The sequence below is a fragment of the Lissotriton helveticus genome, chromosome 7 (assembly GCF_964261635.1).
Source record: "Lissotriton helveticus chromosome 7, aLisHel1.1, whole genome shotgun sequence".
Taxonomy (NCBI): domain Eukaryota; kingdom Metazoa; phylum Chordata; class Amphibia; order Caudata; family Salamandridae; genus Lissotriton; species Lissotriton helveticus.
Window position 1 is genome coordinate 586,787,184 of NC_136068.1, and position 16,579 is coordinate 586,803,762.

At 47.9% G+C, this 16,579-nt stretch overlaps 1 protein-coding gene across 4 annotated transcripts in view; it reads right to left on the minus strand.

The window, feature by feature from the left end:
* KIF20A (kinesin family member 20A) overlaps positions 1 to 16,579 on the minus strand; it is a 190,295-nt gene that overhangs the window by 100,015 nt on the left and 73,701 nt on the right. For 3 of the 4 annotated variants that reach the window (XM_078652718.1, XM_078652720.1, XM_078652717.1), the window contains exons 2-4: positions 9,496 to 9,667; positions 8,792 to 8,899; positions 7,191 to 7,310 (exon numbers count right to left, since the gene is read on the minus strand). In XM_078652718.1, coding sequence (XP_078508844.1) covers positions 7,191 to 7,310; positions 8,792 to 8,899; positions 9,496 to 9,654 — 387 coding nt within the window. In that variant the 5' untranslated portion in view covers positions 9,655 to 9,667. The remainder of the gene's footprint in view (positions 1 to 7,190; positions 7,311 to 8,791; positions 8,900 to 9,495; positions 9,668 to 16,579) is intronic. The other variant, XM_078652719.1, reaches the window with a different exon arrangement.

The following is a 16,579-nucleotide window of genomic DNA, read 5'->3' on the forward strand; positions in this document are numbered from 1 at the left end:
ACAGGCAGACACCTTTGATAAATGGCAAAATGGCTCAGGCCTATAGGGACACTTGTGCCAGTGTCACCATGATGACACCTAACTTTGTGGACCCTGGACAGATCATGCCAGGTACTGATTTCCTGGTGACCAATGCCAGCAATGTCACTACTAGTCATAGTGTGGCAATTGTGGCTTTCTCCTGGGGTGGAGTGAAGGGACAAAAGAAAGTTGTAGTCAGTTCAGACCTCCCAGTTGATTGTTTGTTGGGCAATGATTTGGAGTCATCACAATGGTCAGAAGTGGAGCAGAGGACTCACATGGAAATGTTAGGCTTGCCAGCACATGTGCTTGCTGTGACTAGGTCACAGGCCAGAAGATGCCCCACTGAACAGGTGCTGGATCCTGAAATTATGGACCAGACACCTTCCAAGAAGAAGAGCAGTAGGGTTAAGGCTTTGCCTTCCCCCTTGCCCCAGGTTGAGGATCAAGTCTCTGAGGAGGCTGATCTGAGAGAACTGAGGGAAACTGAGCCTAAAGAGCTTGAACTTGATCAAGTTGAGTTTCTGGGCTCAGGGGGACCCTCCAGAGCAGACCTGGGGAAGGCACAGTTAGACTGCCCTTCCCTTGAACCCCTCAGACAGCAGGCTGCTGCTGAGGCTGCAGGGAATGCCACAGGTGCCCACAGGGTATACTGGGAAGATGGACTCCTGTACGCTGAGTCAAGAGACCCCAAGCCTGGTGCAACCAAGAGGCTGGTCATCCCCTTGTCTCTGAGAGGTTTCCTTCTCACCTTGGCCCATGAGATTCCCCTTGCAGGTCACTTAGGTCAGACAAAGACTTGGGACAGGCTTGTCTCACACTTTCACTGGCCCCATATGAATGAGAATACCAAGGAGTTTTGTCGCTCCTGTGTCACTTGCCAAGCCAGTGGTAAGTCAGGTGGCACAACAAAGGCCCCCCTCATACCACTACCTGTGGTGGGGGTTCCCTTTGAAAGAGTGGGGATTGACATTGTTGGTCCAATGGAACCCCAGACAGCTTCAGGGCACAAGTTTATACTGGTGGTGGTGGATCATGCCACCAGGTATCCTGAAGCTATTCCCCTTATGACCACTACAGCACCTGTAGTGGCAGGAGCCCTAGTTGGAGTGTTCTCCAGAGTGGGTTTCCCTAAGGAGGTCGTTTCTGACAGAGGTACAAACTTCATGTCAGGATATCTGACTGCAATGTGGAAGGAGTGTGGTGTGAACTACAAGTTCACCACACCCTACCACCCACAATGCAATGGGCTTGTTGAGAGATTCAACAGGACCCTGAAAGGGATGATTCATGGACTACCTGAAACTCTTAGGAGAAGATGGGATGTCCTGATCCCCTGCCTCTTGTTTGCTTACAGAGAGGTCCCACAGAAGGGGGTTGGCTACAGCCCTTTTGAGCTTCTGTATGGGCATCCTGTAAGAGGACCCCTGTGTTTGGTGAAGGAAGGATGGGAGAGACCTCTCAAAAAGCCTGCAACCAACATAGTGGACTATGTACTTGGTCTCCGCTCCAGGATGGCTGAGTATATGGAAAAGGCATCTAAAAACCTTGAGGCCAGCCAAGAACTTCAAAAAGCTTGGCATGACCAAAAGGCTGTTCTGACTGTGTACCAGCCAGGACAGAAGGTGTGGGTGCTGGAGCCAGTGGCCCCAGCAGCTCTGAAAGACAAATGGTCTGGGCCCCACACCATCATTGAGCAAAAGGGAGAGGTTACCTACTTGGTGGACCTTGGAACTCCCAGGAGCCCTCTCAGAGTGCTCCATGTTAACAGGCTCAAGGCATATGTTGACAGGAAGGACATGAGCTTGCTCATGGCCACAGATGAGGGACAGGAGGAAGAGAGTGACCCTCTCCCAGACCTGCTCACTCAGAATCCTGATGATGGATCAGTTGATGGTGTTGTCTTTTGTGGCAGCCTCACTGAACATCAGCAACAGGATTGCAGGCAAGTTCTGCAATCCTTCAGACATATGTTCTCTCTGACACCCAGCCAAACTGATTGGTGTACCCATGATGTTGACACTGGGGACAGTCTGCCTGTCAAGAGTAAAATCTACAGACAGCCTGATCATGTTAGAGACTGCATCAAAACAGAAGTACAGAAAATGTTGGAGCTGGGAGTCATTGAACCCTCAGATAGCCCTTGGGCTAGCCCAGTAGTTCTAGTGCCAAAGCCTCACACCCAGGGTGGTAAGAGAGAGATGAGGTTTTGCGTAGACTACAGAGGCCTCAATGCAGTCACTAAGACTGATGCCCACCCAATTCCAAGAGCAGATTAACTTATAGATAAATTGGCTTCTGCCAAATTCTTAAGTACATTTGTTTTGACAGCTGGGTATTGGCAAATCAGGTTAGCTGAGGAGGCCAAACCCAAGACAGCATTTTCTACCCCTGGTGGGCATTATCAGTTTGTGGTAATGCCCTTTGGTTTGAAAAATGCACCTGCCACCTTCCAAAGGTTGGTGAATCAAGTCCTCACTGGGCTGGATGACTTCTGTGCAGCATATCTTGATGATATTGCTGTCTTTAGCTCCACCTGGGAGGATCACCTGGTCCACCTGAGGAAAGTGTTAGAGGCTCTGCAAAAGGCAGGCCTCACTATCAAGGCCACAAAGTGCCAGATAGGGCAGACACAGGTTGTATACTTGGGCCACCTTGTAGGTGGAGGCCAGGTTCAGCCACTGGAGAGTAAGATACAGGCCATCAAGGACTGGACTCCTCCAATCACCCAGACTCAAGTTCGAGCTTTCTTGGGCCTGACTGGGTACTATAGGAAGTTTGTCAGAAATTATGGGTCCATAGTGACCCCTCTTAATGACCTGACAAGCAAAAAGATGCCAAAGAAAGTTCAGTGGACAGCAAGCTGTCAGAAAGCATTCAATGACCTAAAGCAGGCCATGTGCACAGCACCTATCCTAAAGAGTCCAGATTACTCCAAGCCATTCATTGTCCAAACAGATGCTTCTGAGTTGGGTGTGGGGGCTGTTCTGTCTCAACTGAATTTTGATGGTAATGATCAGCCTATTGCTTTCATTAGTAGGAGGTTGACACCCAGAGAGAAAAATTGGTCAGCTATTGAGAGGGAGGCCTTTGCTGTGGTTTGGGCCCTGAAGAAGCTGAGAGCCTACTTGTTTGGCACTCACTTCACCATTCAGACCGACCATAAGCCCCTCTTGTGGCTAAATCAGATGAAGGGTGAAAACCCCAAACTGCTTAGGTTGTCCATTTCCCTACAGGGGATGGATTTTACAGTGGAGCATAGACCTGGTACTGATCACAGCAATGCTGATGGGCTCTCCAGGTATTTCCACTTAGAGCAAGAAGACTCACCTGGTCAAGGTTAGTTTATTGTCCCAAAGTTTGGGGGGGGGGGGGTCATGTAGGAGAGTAGGGTCTGCAATCCTATGATCACCCAGATTTTTGCTTTTTGCTGCACTGGTTTACGACTTTCCCTGGCTGTGGGCCTGCTAATCAGACCCACAGCCTAGCTGTTCTCTCTATCCAAATTGTACTCAGGTACTGAATTGGCACTGGGCCCTCTCCAAGTCCCTGTACCCAGGGCTGAGGTGCACCCAGAAGTCTCCCAGGGGCTGAAGCATGTATTGTGCCACCCCTGGATTGACTAACTAAACTGACACAACTGGCTGCACGACAGCTGATCCACATTCTGTCCATCATTGTTGTGTTTGCAGTTACCGCTGCACGACAGCTGGGGCAAGGTGGTGTACTCACCCTTTGCTTTAGATATAGTATACCTATATCTAACCCTAAAATGGACACACAGATCTCCTATCAGTCACTCCTATGGCAGGCCTTAACAATCCTGAAGGCAGAGTGCCTGGAATCGTGTGAGATGGTGCTCTGGCATGAGCTGAGCCTGTCTGCGGCTTTCGGGATCTATCCCTTAGCCGTTTCCATGATATCGCATACCATATACTCTTAAGTGCATTATAATCCTCGCGGTTATATGCCAACTCTGGTATCGCTTTATCAAAACATGTCGAGTAAGGTGTCATACGAATTGGAATACTAACCCCTCGCCAATTCCGGCGACGGGGTTAGCATTCCACCCTTCTAGAGGGACACGACATGTATGTAACCCATAACCCCGGTTAAAGTCAAACAGAGCCTCAGCTCCACAAAATGGATGCTGCCACCGAGACACAAGTCTGCCCTCCTGCTGCTGGGAGTCCTCCCAGAGCAGGAGATAAGGACAAAGGGTTTCCTGCCAGGGGCGGTGCCAGCACCGTCCCAGACAGGATTTTGTGTATCCTAGGTAGGCAGGGCTTCAGAGGAAGGTGACTGCAAGTGGCACCCCGGTGCTCACTATGCATAGGCCGGCTTGAACCAGTTCCAGGGACACTCCAGACCCTGAGCTTGGGAAAAGCCCGCCAAGGAAGTGGGTGTAACCCCCCCCCTCCTGGTCCCACCCATAGGGCAGGACCTAGTCGCGTGCCAGCCCCCTTTTCTCAGATAAAGGTAGGAGCAGGCCCCCTTCCAAATTAGATCATCTTTGAATCCTGAAACTACTTTCCACGAAAGGAACTCAAGACTTCTTCCTAAGATTTCTCCCTTGTGACTAAGGAGTAGTCACCCTGCATCCGCAGGCACCATCGCAAGAACACTGCGGTCTGCTGTGAGTCCTTCCTGCGGAATCCGACTGCCCAGCTCGACAAGACCCGGCTTCCCTGGCACCTCCGACCTCTACTCACCTCTACAGCCAAGCTGAGAACCGTGAGTGCGACGAGACCTCAAGGGACCGACTATTGCCAAGACTGCACGACTTCTGCACAGCAAGCCCGCCGAGTAATTTCCTGGCGAGTGCTTTGGGGTCCGAGAAGCCCCGACCCTGAGCATCTCCAGCACCGAAGAGCAGCCCCCCAGCATCTCCACGATCGGCGTGGGGCCCTTCTGCTTTTTGCTGCTCACCGCGTTGTTTGGCTACTAGCCCGCTGGCTTGTGGCCTTCTGAACGACGCCCGACGACATCACTGCTGCTGGTCTGGTTGCTCCAGACTGGCCCTTGCTCCCTACCCGAAGAGGAGCACCCCGGACCCTCCTGGTCCACTCAAGACGCCATTTTGAGTCCACCGCGTGGGCTTTAATTAGCCAAGGCTTTGTTGCCCAATCCGGGTACTTAGACGCCGACAGCTTCATCCATCGTGGGACAGCTCGCCCCTCCATCCTGGTCGCCGACAACGCCTCCTGGTCCGTGAGATCTGCAGAGCCAGCGTCGCCCACTCACCTAGTCGAGGTGACTACCATCCGGTGCCCTCCTGGTGCCCACTGACTACTGGCTAGTAGTCACGAACTTGGTCCCCTCTGCTTTCAGGTGTCATCCATCTTCCAGATCCAGGCTTGGATCAACTCGAACTATCTTCACTGGTCGCCTGCCAGCATCTTTCTTCCAGGCTCCTGGTCCGGCAACGAGGATTCCCGACGTCTGAGACATATGCAGCTGCAGCCCCTGGGCTAGGTAACTTCGGCATTTCGGTGCCCCAGCATAGCCTCACTATCCAAGGGTCAGGATCCACTGTCGTTTTCTCCCTACCAGGTCGGGTTCGCCCGTGAACACTAACTTTAGCGTTACTAGCTACCATAGACTTTGTCCCGCATCCCGCGTGAGAGTGCACACTCTGCACCCGAGTCCCCTAGGCCTCCTAGAAGTAATCTAACGATTCCCTAGTCAAGTCCTAGCGATTCCAAAGCCTATTAGTACTGTACTTACCTGCTAGTAATTGCGCATTCCACTTTTAGAGTATATGGTTTTTCGTGCCCCTCGGGCATTTGTATATACTGTGCTAATTTAAGTATTTTCGTAAGAGTTTTGTTGTGTGCCTAGCACCCTGTCCTCATAAAGAGTACAGGGTTGTTGTGATTCTAATAAATACACTGTTTATTTTCATAACACTTGTGTGGTGTCCTTTCACTGGGTGTTCAAGGGGTAATGTGATGGTAAAACAGCTGGCTTAACACGCCCTCTAGAGTCTTAGCCTTAGACTGCTCGTATCCATGCTACTAGGATAGCTGGTCTATAAGGTTGACTTACAACCAATCATCAATAAGGGTTGTTTGGACTGATACATAGTGATCACTAGAATAGTGAGCACTGCATATCAGGCCAACTTCTCACAAAGGAGTTGAAGGAAAAGTGTGCTATATAATCTAGAGCAAGTGATTTGAGTTACCTAGATCCAAAGAGTTCCACCCAGTGGCTAATAAACTCTTTGCAGAACTGTACAACCTTCTATGGTCTTTCAGGGAGGTCAAATTCAGTAAGGTGGGGAGAGTTCCTGAAATTTCAGTTAGGGTTAAACCTTGGATTTGCATTCCTAGTAGATCGTAAAGAACATAATTGTGGCTGTGGACTAAATTCGAAGATCTCTAGTGTGCACATTTTAATGGGATGCTTATATTTTATGCGAATTAGGTGCAAGGTCATAAGGCCAGTTTTAATTAAGTATGGGGTAAAATCGAGATCAGAAGTAATAAGATTTTAATATAGTGCCCGATGAAATGGGAGAAGCTATGGGGCGCCTAGCAGATATAGAGGCCTATAAGGGAAATAGGGTAGGCTTAGACATGGAATGTGTTGCTATTGTAAAGATAAATGTGTCATTGATGGTGAAACAAGGAATACTGCAATGCGATGTCACTATCTCCTGATTGTATTAATTGCTGAGCTGATGTTAATAAAAATTTAAGAAAAGATCTTACTATAGTATGCAATTTTTAATGTACCCTGAGCATCGAATCCATTTTTCAGTTTTATCCAGTTGAAAAAGTATGGGTTGAAAATGTAATTCTGAGAAATTGAACTTCCAACCGCCGGTTTTAAATGGATTCCAATGCAGTCAAATTACTTAGGGCAAGGTCACAGATCTATATACTATGCAAGGGAGATTACCACCCCAACAGACGCAGCTGCTCACAAATGAGATGCCAATACCAAAAAGAGGTTGAACCAAACTATTTTACATCAAGTGATACAATTCACCTGGGTGTACGCTTCATAATGCTCAAACAATTAAAAATTAAATTTAACTTCAAGATAAAAACACCGGCTGAAGACAATTCACAAAAACAGCACTGCATGATTGAGAAGTGGCAGCATGGAAAAGAAGAGGAAAATTATAACTGGGGAAAAACAAGGACACACCAAAAGCATACCTGTGAAAATGTGAAGCGTTGCATTCCTTGTCCAACACCTCGCTCGCTGTTCTTCATGGTGAAAGAATCTTTAGGAGCTCGTAGCAACAGAGACTCTGAGTCCTCAATATTCACACAGCCCTGAAAGGACAAAAAAACAACAAAGTTTCATTACTTACATGGGAAGAACCTTTTGAGTTGAAGGGAATGCCAACTCACTCATCCCAACTATACACTTTTCGAAAAAGCAAAAAAACTGAAATGTGCCCAAGTGCCTTAAACGGATAACAGTTCCTGAACTGCAGCATGTTTGCACTCTCATGTCCTCTCAACTCAAGAAAACGAAGGATGACTGAACTCACTCATAACCAAGGAACATAGGCAGCAATGACATTCTATCGTGGCAGCTGAATTCAGGCGGGCCTTAGCAGCTTTCCATCAGTCAAGAAATCTGTACAGCCACCTTCCCTCATCCTTCAAATGTGTTATAAATAGATTATCCATAAAGCAAGTCGGTCATCATGGATTCCTGTGCATCCCAGTTGTAAGATTTTTTTTTTAAATAACACGTAATGAATGCAGTTCTAACTTATTCATTGAGCCATGTGATCTTGAGTGCAAGGCACAGAGTACAAAGTGCATGTGGTAAAAACGTTGTATTTTTGATCCAAGTGGACTTGAGTTTTTCAGAGGGCAACATGTTTGTGGGAAAACATTATTTAAGTCCTCATGTGGGTACCGTAGCTCACTATTCCATATGATGCCAGCTTCCCCTCATCAATAAGGTTGAAACACATCTGGGGCTGCTTGCATGGACATTCAGGTAAAACATGGCCTGGCAGTTTGTTCCGGACTGTCCATGTTCAAGCGGGACAAAAACGGCTTAGTGTATGGTTTATCCCGCTCTCATGGCACAGTTTACCAAAATAAGAGAATGGAATGTGCCTAGATGAATTAACAATGGTTAAAAGACTGAAGCATTCAATCCATCTCATACTCGTCTTCGGGCATGTGCATTCTCCATCTCAGCATGCAGGTTTCCCTATAACCATGTATTTTGTCCATGTCACATTCTCCCATACCCCACTGTTTTTGTTGTTCCAGTGTGCATGTTTCCTAATCCGAGTTATCATGTTGGGCTGTTCCAGATTATTTCAACTGCTCCATCCCAGTCTACATGTCCTGAAGAATTGGTCTCCCCATTCTAGCATACATTCACCCTGTATCGAAAACAATATCAGGTATTCACTCCACCCCCCCCCCCACCACCACCACCTCGCCCCCAGCACAACGCACGAATAATGAGCAGACAGAGCGCTCAGGAGCATCATACCGGCTCTGAAGAGCGCAATGGCAACTCACTGTAGTGTAGCAAAATAAAAGGATGCAACTCAGAAGGCCATTAACATAGCGTGCACTATAAACAAGTGCCTATATTAAATGTAACTCACCCTCCCTAATCCTGCTAAAAAAACACAATTCACCATCTATTGACCAACACCCCTTGTTTTACCCCCAATAGTTCTAGCCTCTCAGAGAGCAAAATAAGTGTTATTTTCTCCCCCTCAACAGTCGAATTCTTCATGGGTGGACATGGTGTCCTCTGCGGCCCAGCCACGCACCTGATTCTCACGCTTTTCCAGCTCGACCTCCTTGAATGGTCGTATCCGGAGGAAAACCTTCACTTTCCTGTTCCCGTCCTCCGGTAAAACCTGTGAAGTTTCTGCAACCTGGAATAGAGAGCATGTGTCCAGATAAATCGAGATAACTCCCCTCCCCTATAACAAACTTCTAATAAACTCCAACCACACACATTATAGACTAGGTTTAAGGTGGCAAATCAATTAGGAATGTTATGAAATATTCCACCCCCCCCCCCCAAAAAAAACACAAATATATCATGTTGTACTAGTCTAGGCCTGACAGACAGCTGTGAATTAAGGCTATAGAAGCATCCAAGATGGAGGATACTCCAGATGGGACACCCTATCTGCCAAAGATAATGAGTTAGAGAAGACACCACTTCATTAGTGACACTGCACTGCTTAAACAAAAGACAGTGAGCCCCTTTCCAATTATTTACAACCCTATGACACCTTACCCACAGTGGAGAACTCTTAAAAAGTAAACAGTCATCCTAACTGCAATCCAAAATGTGGAATGCAGCAATACACCTTGGGAAGAGGTAAGGGAGAAGGAAGGGAGAGAGACGGAAAAAAAAAAAAAAAAAGAAGAGAATACTCAGACCCCCATCAAAATGCAAAAACCCACTGGGACGCCGCACACCAACTACAAGATTGAAGACCTTTCCCCTTTGCCTACTTACATGTGCAGGGGCCGCCATACCAGGAGAAATAACTGAGAAGTCTGATAGCAGGTCCTTCCTTAATCCTGCTCCGAATCCAGCACTGGTGGATTCAAATATAGCGGCCTCCTCTTCATCAGAGAACAAGCCATTGTTTGGAGAGAGGATGTCATGGGCCATCTTGAAAACTAAACTGGACCAAGAGAAGAGAAATAATACAAAAGTTAACACTTCCAACCCCACAAATAATACAAACATCTTGCTACTATGGCGTGCTGAAGCTTTAAATGACACGTGTTTAACAAAGTATTCATACGTCAATGTTTATCTTTTTACCTAGGTAGAATATAGATTTATGATTTGGTTTGAGAAATTGCAGGGGTGGATTGAGAGTTGCACGCAAATAAGCTAACCTAACAATGGAATTAGCCTTAATCACATTTTCATGTTGTCCTTGCTCCTTCATGAAACTGTTTTAATAGACAATTAAATCACATACAAATAATGGGTGAACATGTATACTTTTTGTAATGTTCCAGGTTCTCTCATTTCAGTGCATGATTACCTTTTTGCCTTACTGGTAAATTATGCCCTGTTTACAAGATGTTTTCAAACATTGTCATTGGGTTATTGAATAATGTTTACTCAGCATAATAAGTGTTGGATCAGCGTACAATTATGCAAGGAGCATCATGGTTTCTGCAAGGCTGCAATAAGATTATTTACAATAATCTTTGTTTGATTATCGGAAAGTCATTACAATATGTATAGAAAACATTGATTGAACACTTCACGCTGTGCTGCATCGGTCGCAATCAAGGAGAATGTGAAAATTGAATGTTAACATTCACAATTAGATAAAAATGTCCTTTTAAAAAAAGAGAACGTATTTGTTTCTTGGAAAAACAATAAATACATTTAAACTTAACAAAAGAGAACTGCCATTTAGTAAACAGGTGCAGCATTATCATAAAGTTAATCAGCGAGTGCAGTCAATGGTAAACTGTGGGGCGAGTTTGCTTGTTCCACGCTGTGCTACCACGGTTTAGTGTGGATTTCAGGGTTACAGAGATCTATAGCGGTCAATTGACGTTACTTATTTCCACTCGATCCCGCAACTTAATGTTTCAATCCTGCGAAAAGGATTCCACAGTTCTTAACATCTAACCAGTCTTTCAAAATTAAACTAGTGCACTTCGTTACATATAAAATAGCACTTGAATGAAGTAAAACCTACCCCGAAGTAAGCTGTGAGGCTTATGGGAATGATTTTGAGGTTTAGAAACTAAAGTGAAACTTGATAAATTACCAGGTTAAGAAAATAGAGTTACGGCAAAGGCTACTGGAATTGTTAGCCGTTGTTGCATCCACCTATAATAGCTGCTTCATCATGTTGACATCTGGGGAGCTGTGTTTTCCGAGTGGCTGATAGGCTGCCTGAACTTGGGGTATGCAAGGTGGATGCAGTTAGCCAAACTGATGTTTAGGGCCGTGTTCTCTGGGTTCAGTGCCGCTATGATGTCCTACCTGCAGGACTGGACTCCCTGTTTGTTCCACTCAGGTTTCAGTTTTAATCTGCACAAGTCCATTAATGCTGGGCAGATGCATACAACATGCTCCATTGATTTGTCTAGTGCCCCACTAGTCCTACATACAATCTCGTCTGATGAGCGCAACCAGGGAGCTAAATGTTTCAAGAAGTGCCACACACCCAGCCTTAGCACCAAAAAATTAAATTCAGTTTTAAGTGCAGGGAGTAGCTGCAAGCAAGGTATGGCGGGGGAGAGATCGACTGATAGTGAATTACTGCCCATGCATGCTTGTGTTTTGCTAGAATTGCCCGGTCTGACGCGTAGGAGCACAGTTGGATTTGCTTCTTAATACTTAATTTAAACGCTTTTTTGCTTGGGTTAAGGTTCCACAATTTGCTTGTTGACAATTGCAGAGTGCAATCATTAAGGGATCGACGATGAGAACCACCTGGATTACTGGAGCTGATGTCTGTCCATAACAAGGACTCCGGGGAGGAGGCTCTGGCCTGTCTCAGCCTGTGGCATAAGTTGAGAAAAGCACATGCACTTAGCATTTGGTAATTGAGGAGGCCAAGCTCTAATCGGATCTGTACTGCGGATTACGTTTTTGGCAATCGCAGCACCTTTGTCGTCCGCATATGGGAGATTGCGGATATGAGCACCGCCGACCCTAGGCGGGTGACTGTTTATACTAAGAGGTCAGCTAAAACCAGGTTGAGGAGCTGTGGAGCCAGCACACACCCCTGCTTAACTCCCCTCGACGTCAGTATTTTTCTGGATAAGTGAGAGCCGGCACAAAGCTTGACTTGAATAAAGGTATTGGTGTGCAGCTAGGTAATGGATCCAGTAGTTTGGCCAGTATTCCCCATTTTGTTTGTTTAACCCAAAGTGCCTCCGTCGGCATGCACTCGAAGGCTGCTTTGATATCCACAAAGCAGCAAATAAGTGATGTAGACAATATTTTTGCTTTATAGATGAGAATTGATATGGCTAAGAGGTTAAGGGAGGAGGTGTGGCGCCGCGGCCAGGGCGACTGACGCTGGAATCTGGGGATCACGGTTCGATCCCCGGCTCCGGCGGCAGGTTAGCCCAGCACCATGCGACTCTGGGCAATAGCTTGCTTAATCTTCCCGACGGCCCCCAGCGCCTAGAGACCCTAACGGGTGATTGTGCGCTATACAAATGTGGATTATTATATTAAGAGGTTGGTCAGTGTGCCTAAGTTTGCTACAAAGCCAGTTTGATTTTTTGGAGTCAGCCCAGCGCAGTGGTTCCCAATCTGTGCGCCGCGGCACCCCAGTGCGCCATCAAAACTTGTCAGCGGCGCCGCGAAAAGATGTGCACCAAGCACACAGTTTAGGAACCACTGACTGATAGACAATAAGGTTAATACCAGGGGTGAAAGTCAGGATGCTGCACACAAGGACTTGTAAACCGTGGCGGTTTATTCTTGCAGTTCAAAAGCAGGGGTTCTGGAGGCCGGAAAAGGGTAAGCGCTGCAGCACCTTGATTAGCAGTTCAGGCGGAGCCTTTCTGGGGAGAAGGACGGGGCCTGAGTGGGTCACACAAGGTCTGCAAGCAGGTAGACGGGGTTGCCGGGATTTAGGTCAGTGAGCCTGGAATGAGACTCGGAGGTGTACCTTAAGATGGAGGAAATAAAATGTCTTGCACACTAAAAGTACAAGGAAATATTTGCATACAGCCTGCTTTTACACACAACGGCCACTTGAAAATAATGATTCACAGCGCCTGGAAGCCATCTCTGGTGCAGACAGCATGCAAAAGCAAGCGGGTGAAAACTTGTGGCCACTAGTAGTGTTATACAAATATTATAGAATAATCTCAGTAGGTTTATGTTTCTGCTGCTAAGAGCTGTGCAAAGCCTGTGGGTCATAGCCATTTTGGATAGACTAACCCTGGATTAGCATGCAAATGGTGTGCATTTGCTTCCCAGATTTATGGTTTGAGCACAATACTTGTCTATGACTGCTGCTATTCGTCATTAACATGATGACATTTGCTTTTTTTTTTTCTCCAGAGTTTTATATAGCACAAACTTGACCCAAACCGAATCGGGTATCAGAGCGCTTTACATAGCACCAATTACGTTACATGAGGACACAAATTCATTTTTGTTAGGCATGGGGAGATTAAGTGATTTGCCCAGAATCACAGGATTTTTGGCGTCGTCACTTTTATCCATGTCCTCCTTGCACAGACCAAGTAGTGTGTGCTGCCCTCTGGCTACAGGCCCCACCACCCACTCATTGATCTCCATTTCCTGACATGCCTTTGACTCTTGTACTTTGCTTTCATAATTTTCTATTCTGCAAATTTTAAACACAGTGAGCGGTGCAAGGGCAGTGATTGCCTTTCAATCTTCCATCAAGTCCTGGGCATTTAGACACATCCAGCACCGCCCTCCACATGTGCGCCACAGATTGTTTTGAACCAAACCTCTTGTAAAAAGTTTGCACAGTGTCACCCCAATAGTCGGTGGACATTGTTTTCTTATATATGTCACTGCTTTGAATGTTCTGTTTGAACAAGCCAGATTTTGTGCGCCTCCCAGACTAGAATGACACAATACAAACGGGCTGCAGAAGCATCGTAAATTGACATTTACATTCATTAATACAGTGCAGTTTACTTTACTTGATGCAGGTAGAGCTGTGCTCCCAAGAATATAGAAGTCGATCTTCGACTCTTCGAAGTAGCCTGCTCTGTAAACTCAGTGGAAATGATGTAGCAACGCTTATTGTGCAGTGTAGTAAACAGGGCATGGTGTGACACTGATAGTAGGATAGGAGCGCAACAATAATCAGAACAGTAAAGCTTTAAGTACTAAGGCAGCAGGGAGAATCCTGCTCCAGATCCAGGGCTGCCAGCACACATCATAATGCCGACAATGCACATTCCAGATCTGCCAGTACATCTCACAGGGCTTTCAATGCACATTTCTGGGCTGGCAGTGCCAATCATTTTTTTTTTTTTATTTGTTTTTATTGCAGAATTATAGACAATCTTCAAGGTCCAACGACCAGTCATCCTCTCACAACTCGAGGCCCCATATTGTGGTAAAATAGTACACGGCCATTCAGCCCACATCCCGGAGGCTGGGCGGCGCACCAACAATTTCCATCAGGTTGTTCCTCCCATTGGCCGTGAGGACATCCGGTCAACAGCACAATCATGTATCTGCTTTTATTGCCTAACAAAACTCCCCCCCCCGCCGACACTTCCGGCACTTCACTTAAGGCTACGCCTGGGTCCCCAGTATCCACCCAGTCAGGTCTACACTGGTTCTCTATTATAGCTGTCGTCCGATTGCGTCTAATATCATCCATTCCCCACCTACCCCTCTGTGTCTCCCTACCACCGACTGCTGGTGATCTGGTGGGTTCCCCTGTTGCGGATGCCCCCTTTGATGTGTCTGCAGTGTCCCAGTATCTATCCCCCCCCCCACCCTCCCCTGCTGCCATTGATGTGGGTGGTATTTGTGGGTCCCAAAAAGATGTCAAATTGCTCATCGGGGTCAAGCTTTGGCCTTCCTAGCCTCATGGAACCGCCCCGCCCAGGCTTCACTCCTCTTCATCCCTGGTCAAATAGTCGTTCAGGTCCTGCACAATCATTTCCCACGCTCTCGCAAGCTCTAGGCTCTTCTCATTACCGGTCCGCGTAGCCTGCCGCATTCTAATCACACTCTCACATTGGGACCATTTTCGCAGCTCATTCGACCATCTACGAACAGACGGGCCCTCCCTGGATTTCCAGTGCCAGGTAATCTCCCTTTGCGCTAGAATAAGTCCTAGGTCAATAAACTTGCTCGTATTTTTGGTCTTCGCTGTGTGTGGGAACCATAGCAATATGCACGCAGCCATATCAAAGTCCACCGCCCTTTCCGTGACCGCATTCAAGAGCTCTCCCACCTCCGCCCAGTATGTCCCCAACCGCGGGCAACCCCACAGCATGTGGTCTAACTCGACTGCAGGCACTAAGCATCTCGGACACGCTGCATTCTGCACCTGAAAGTGCCGTCTGATTTTCCCTGGTGTCAGGTATGCTCTATGCAATATGAAGAAATGTACCTGTTGGAAGCGGGCGTTCCTGCAACCCTTCCATGCCCTCTTCCAAAGATGGCCCCAAACCGGATCTGGTATGGGCTTACCTATGCTGTCCTCCCATTTTCCCTTCAGCTCGGCCAACGGTGCAAGACCCTCGTTCAGCATTCTCGAATGGAGGCAGGTCACCGCCTTTACCGTACCCGCAGCCATCACGACGTACTGGCAGGCCATAGTCGTATCTGGTTCGCCCAGTCCCCCCTGCCAGTGTTTTTGTATCGCCGTTGTCACTGCGGCATGCAGGAGGTAGCTCCCATCCGCAAGCCCAAACTGGTCCTGCAGCACCCGATAGGGAACCAATACCCCGTCAGCATAGAGATCTCCCACCATCTGCAATCTTCCCATTCCGCCAACGGAGACCAATCTCCTCCATGAGGCAGTGCCGTCAGCATTCCTATGGGGATCTCCGGAGCGTATGGGCGGGCAGATCCCGCTCTCCTCAGGCTCCTAAGCCAACACGACCTGAGGGTTTTCTCTTCAATCGTGAGATCGCCCAATCGCAGCTTCTGCTGCATCACAATGTAGGACAGGATGTGCCGCTGAATACCTTTTCCCCGTCCCTCGTTGGGGCCCCTGAACTCTCTCGCGACGTTCTGCGTCAAGATCTGGAGCTGTGCCGCTAGGTAGTACAGCTCAAAATCGGGGACCGCCATCCCCCCCTCAAGCTTGGGTCTATACAAAGTCTGCAGCGCCACTCTGCGTCTTCCGTGGCCCCAAAGGAAGGCAACTACCATCGATCGCAACTCTCTGAAAATCCTCAGAGGGATCCATATCGGTAAGGTGCGGAAATAATAAAGCAACCGCGGCAGTGCCACCATTTTCAGCAGCGCTACCCTGCCCTGCACCGACAAGGGGAGAGAGGCCCAGAAAGTCATACAGCCCCGCAGCCCCCTTATGCAACGGCCTATGTTTCCCTCCAGTAGGTCAGCAACCTCATGATAAACCCGGACCCCCAGGTAGGTGAAACAGGAGCCCTCCCAGATCACATCTATTGTCAGAGGGGGATACGACACGTTCCCCTTCAGCGGGAAAATGCAGGTTTTACTCCAGTTCACCCTAAGGCCCGACAACCTGCCAAACCGGGAGAGCATTTCCGTCGCCCCATCGAGGGCGCCTTCCGTGTCCTCCAAGTAGAGCAGCAGATCATCCGCACACAGCGAGATGTGACGGATTCCCTCGTTGCCCCATACTCCTGGGTACAGTACTCCAGTCCGCGCCTGCGCCGCCAATGGTTCCATCGCCAAAGCGAACAGGAGAGGGGACAGCGAGCAGCCCTGCCTCGTCCCTCTGCGCACCGGATACGCGGGCGAGATTGCCTGTCCCAGTCTGACCCTGGCCGTTGCATCAGCATAGAGGACCCTCGTCCAGCGGCCAAAGCCCTCCCCCAGGCCAAACTTCTCCAGGATCTTATCAAGATATAGCCATTCTAGGCTATCAAAGGCTTTCTCTATA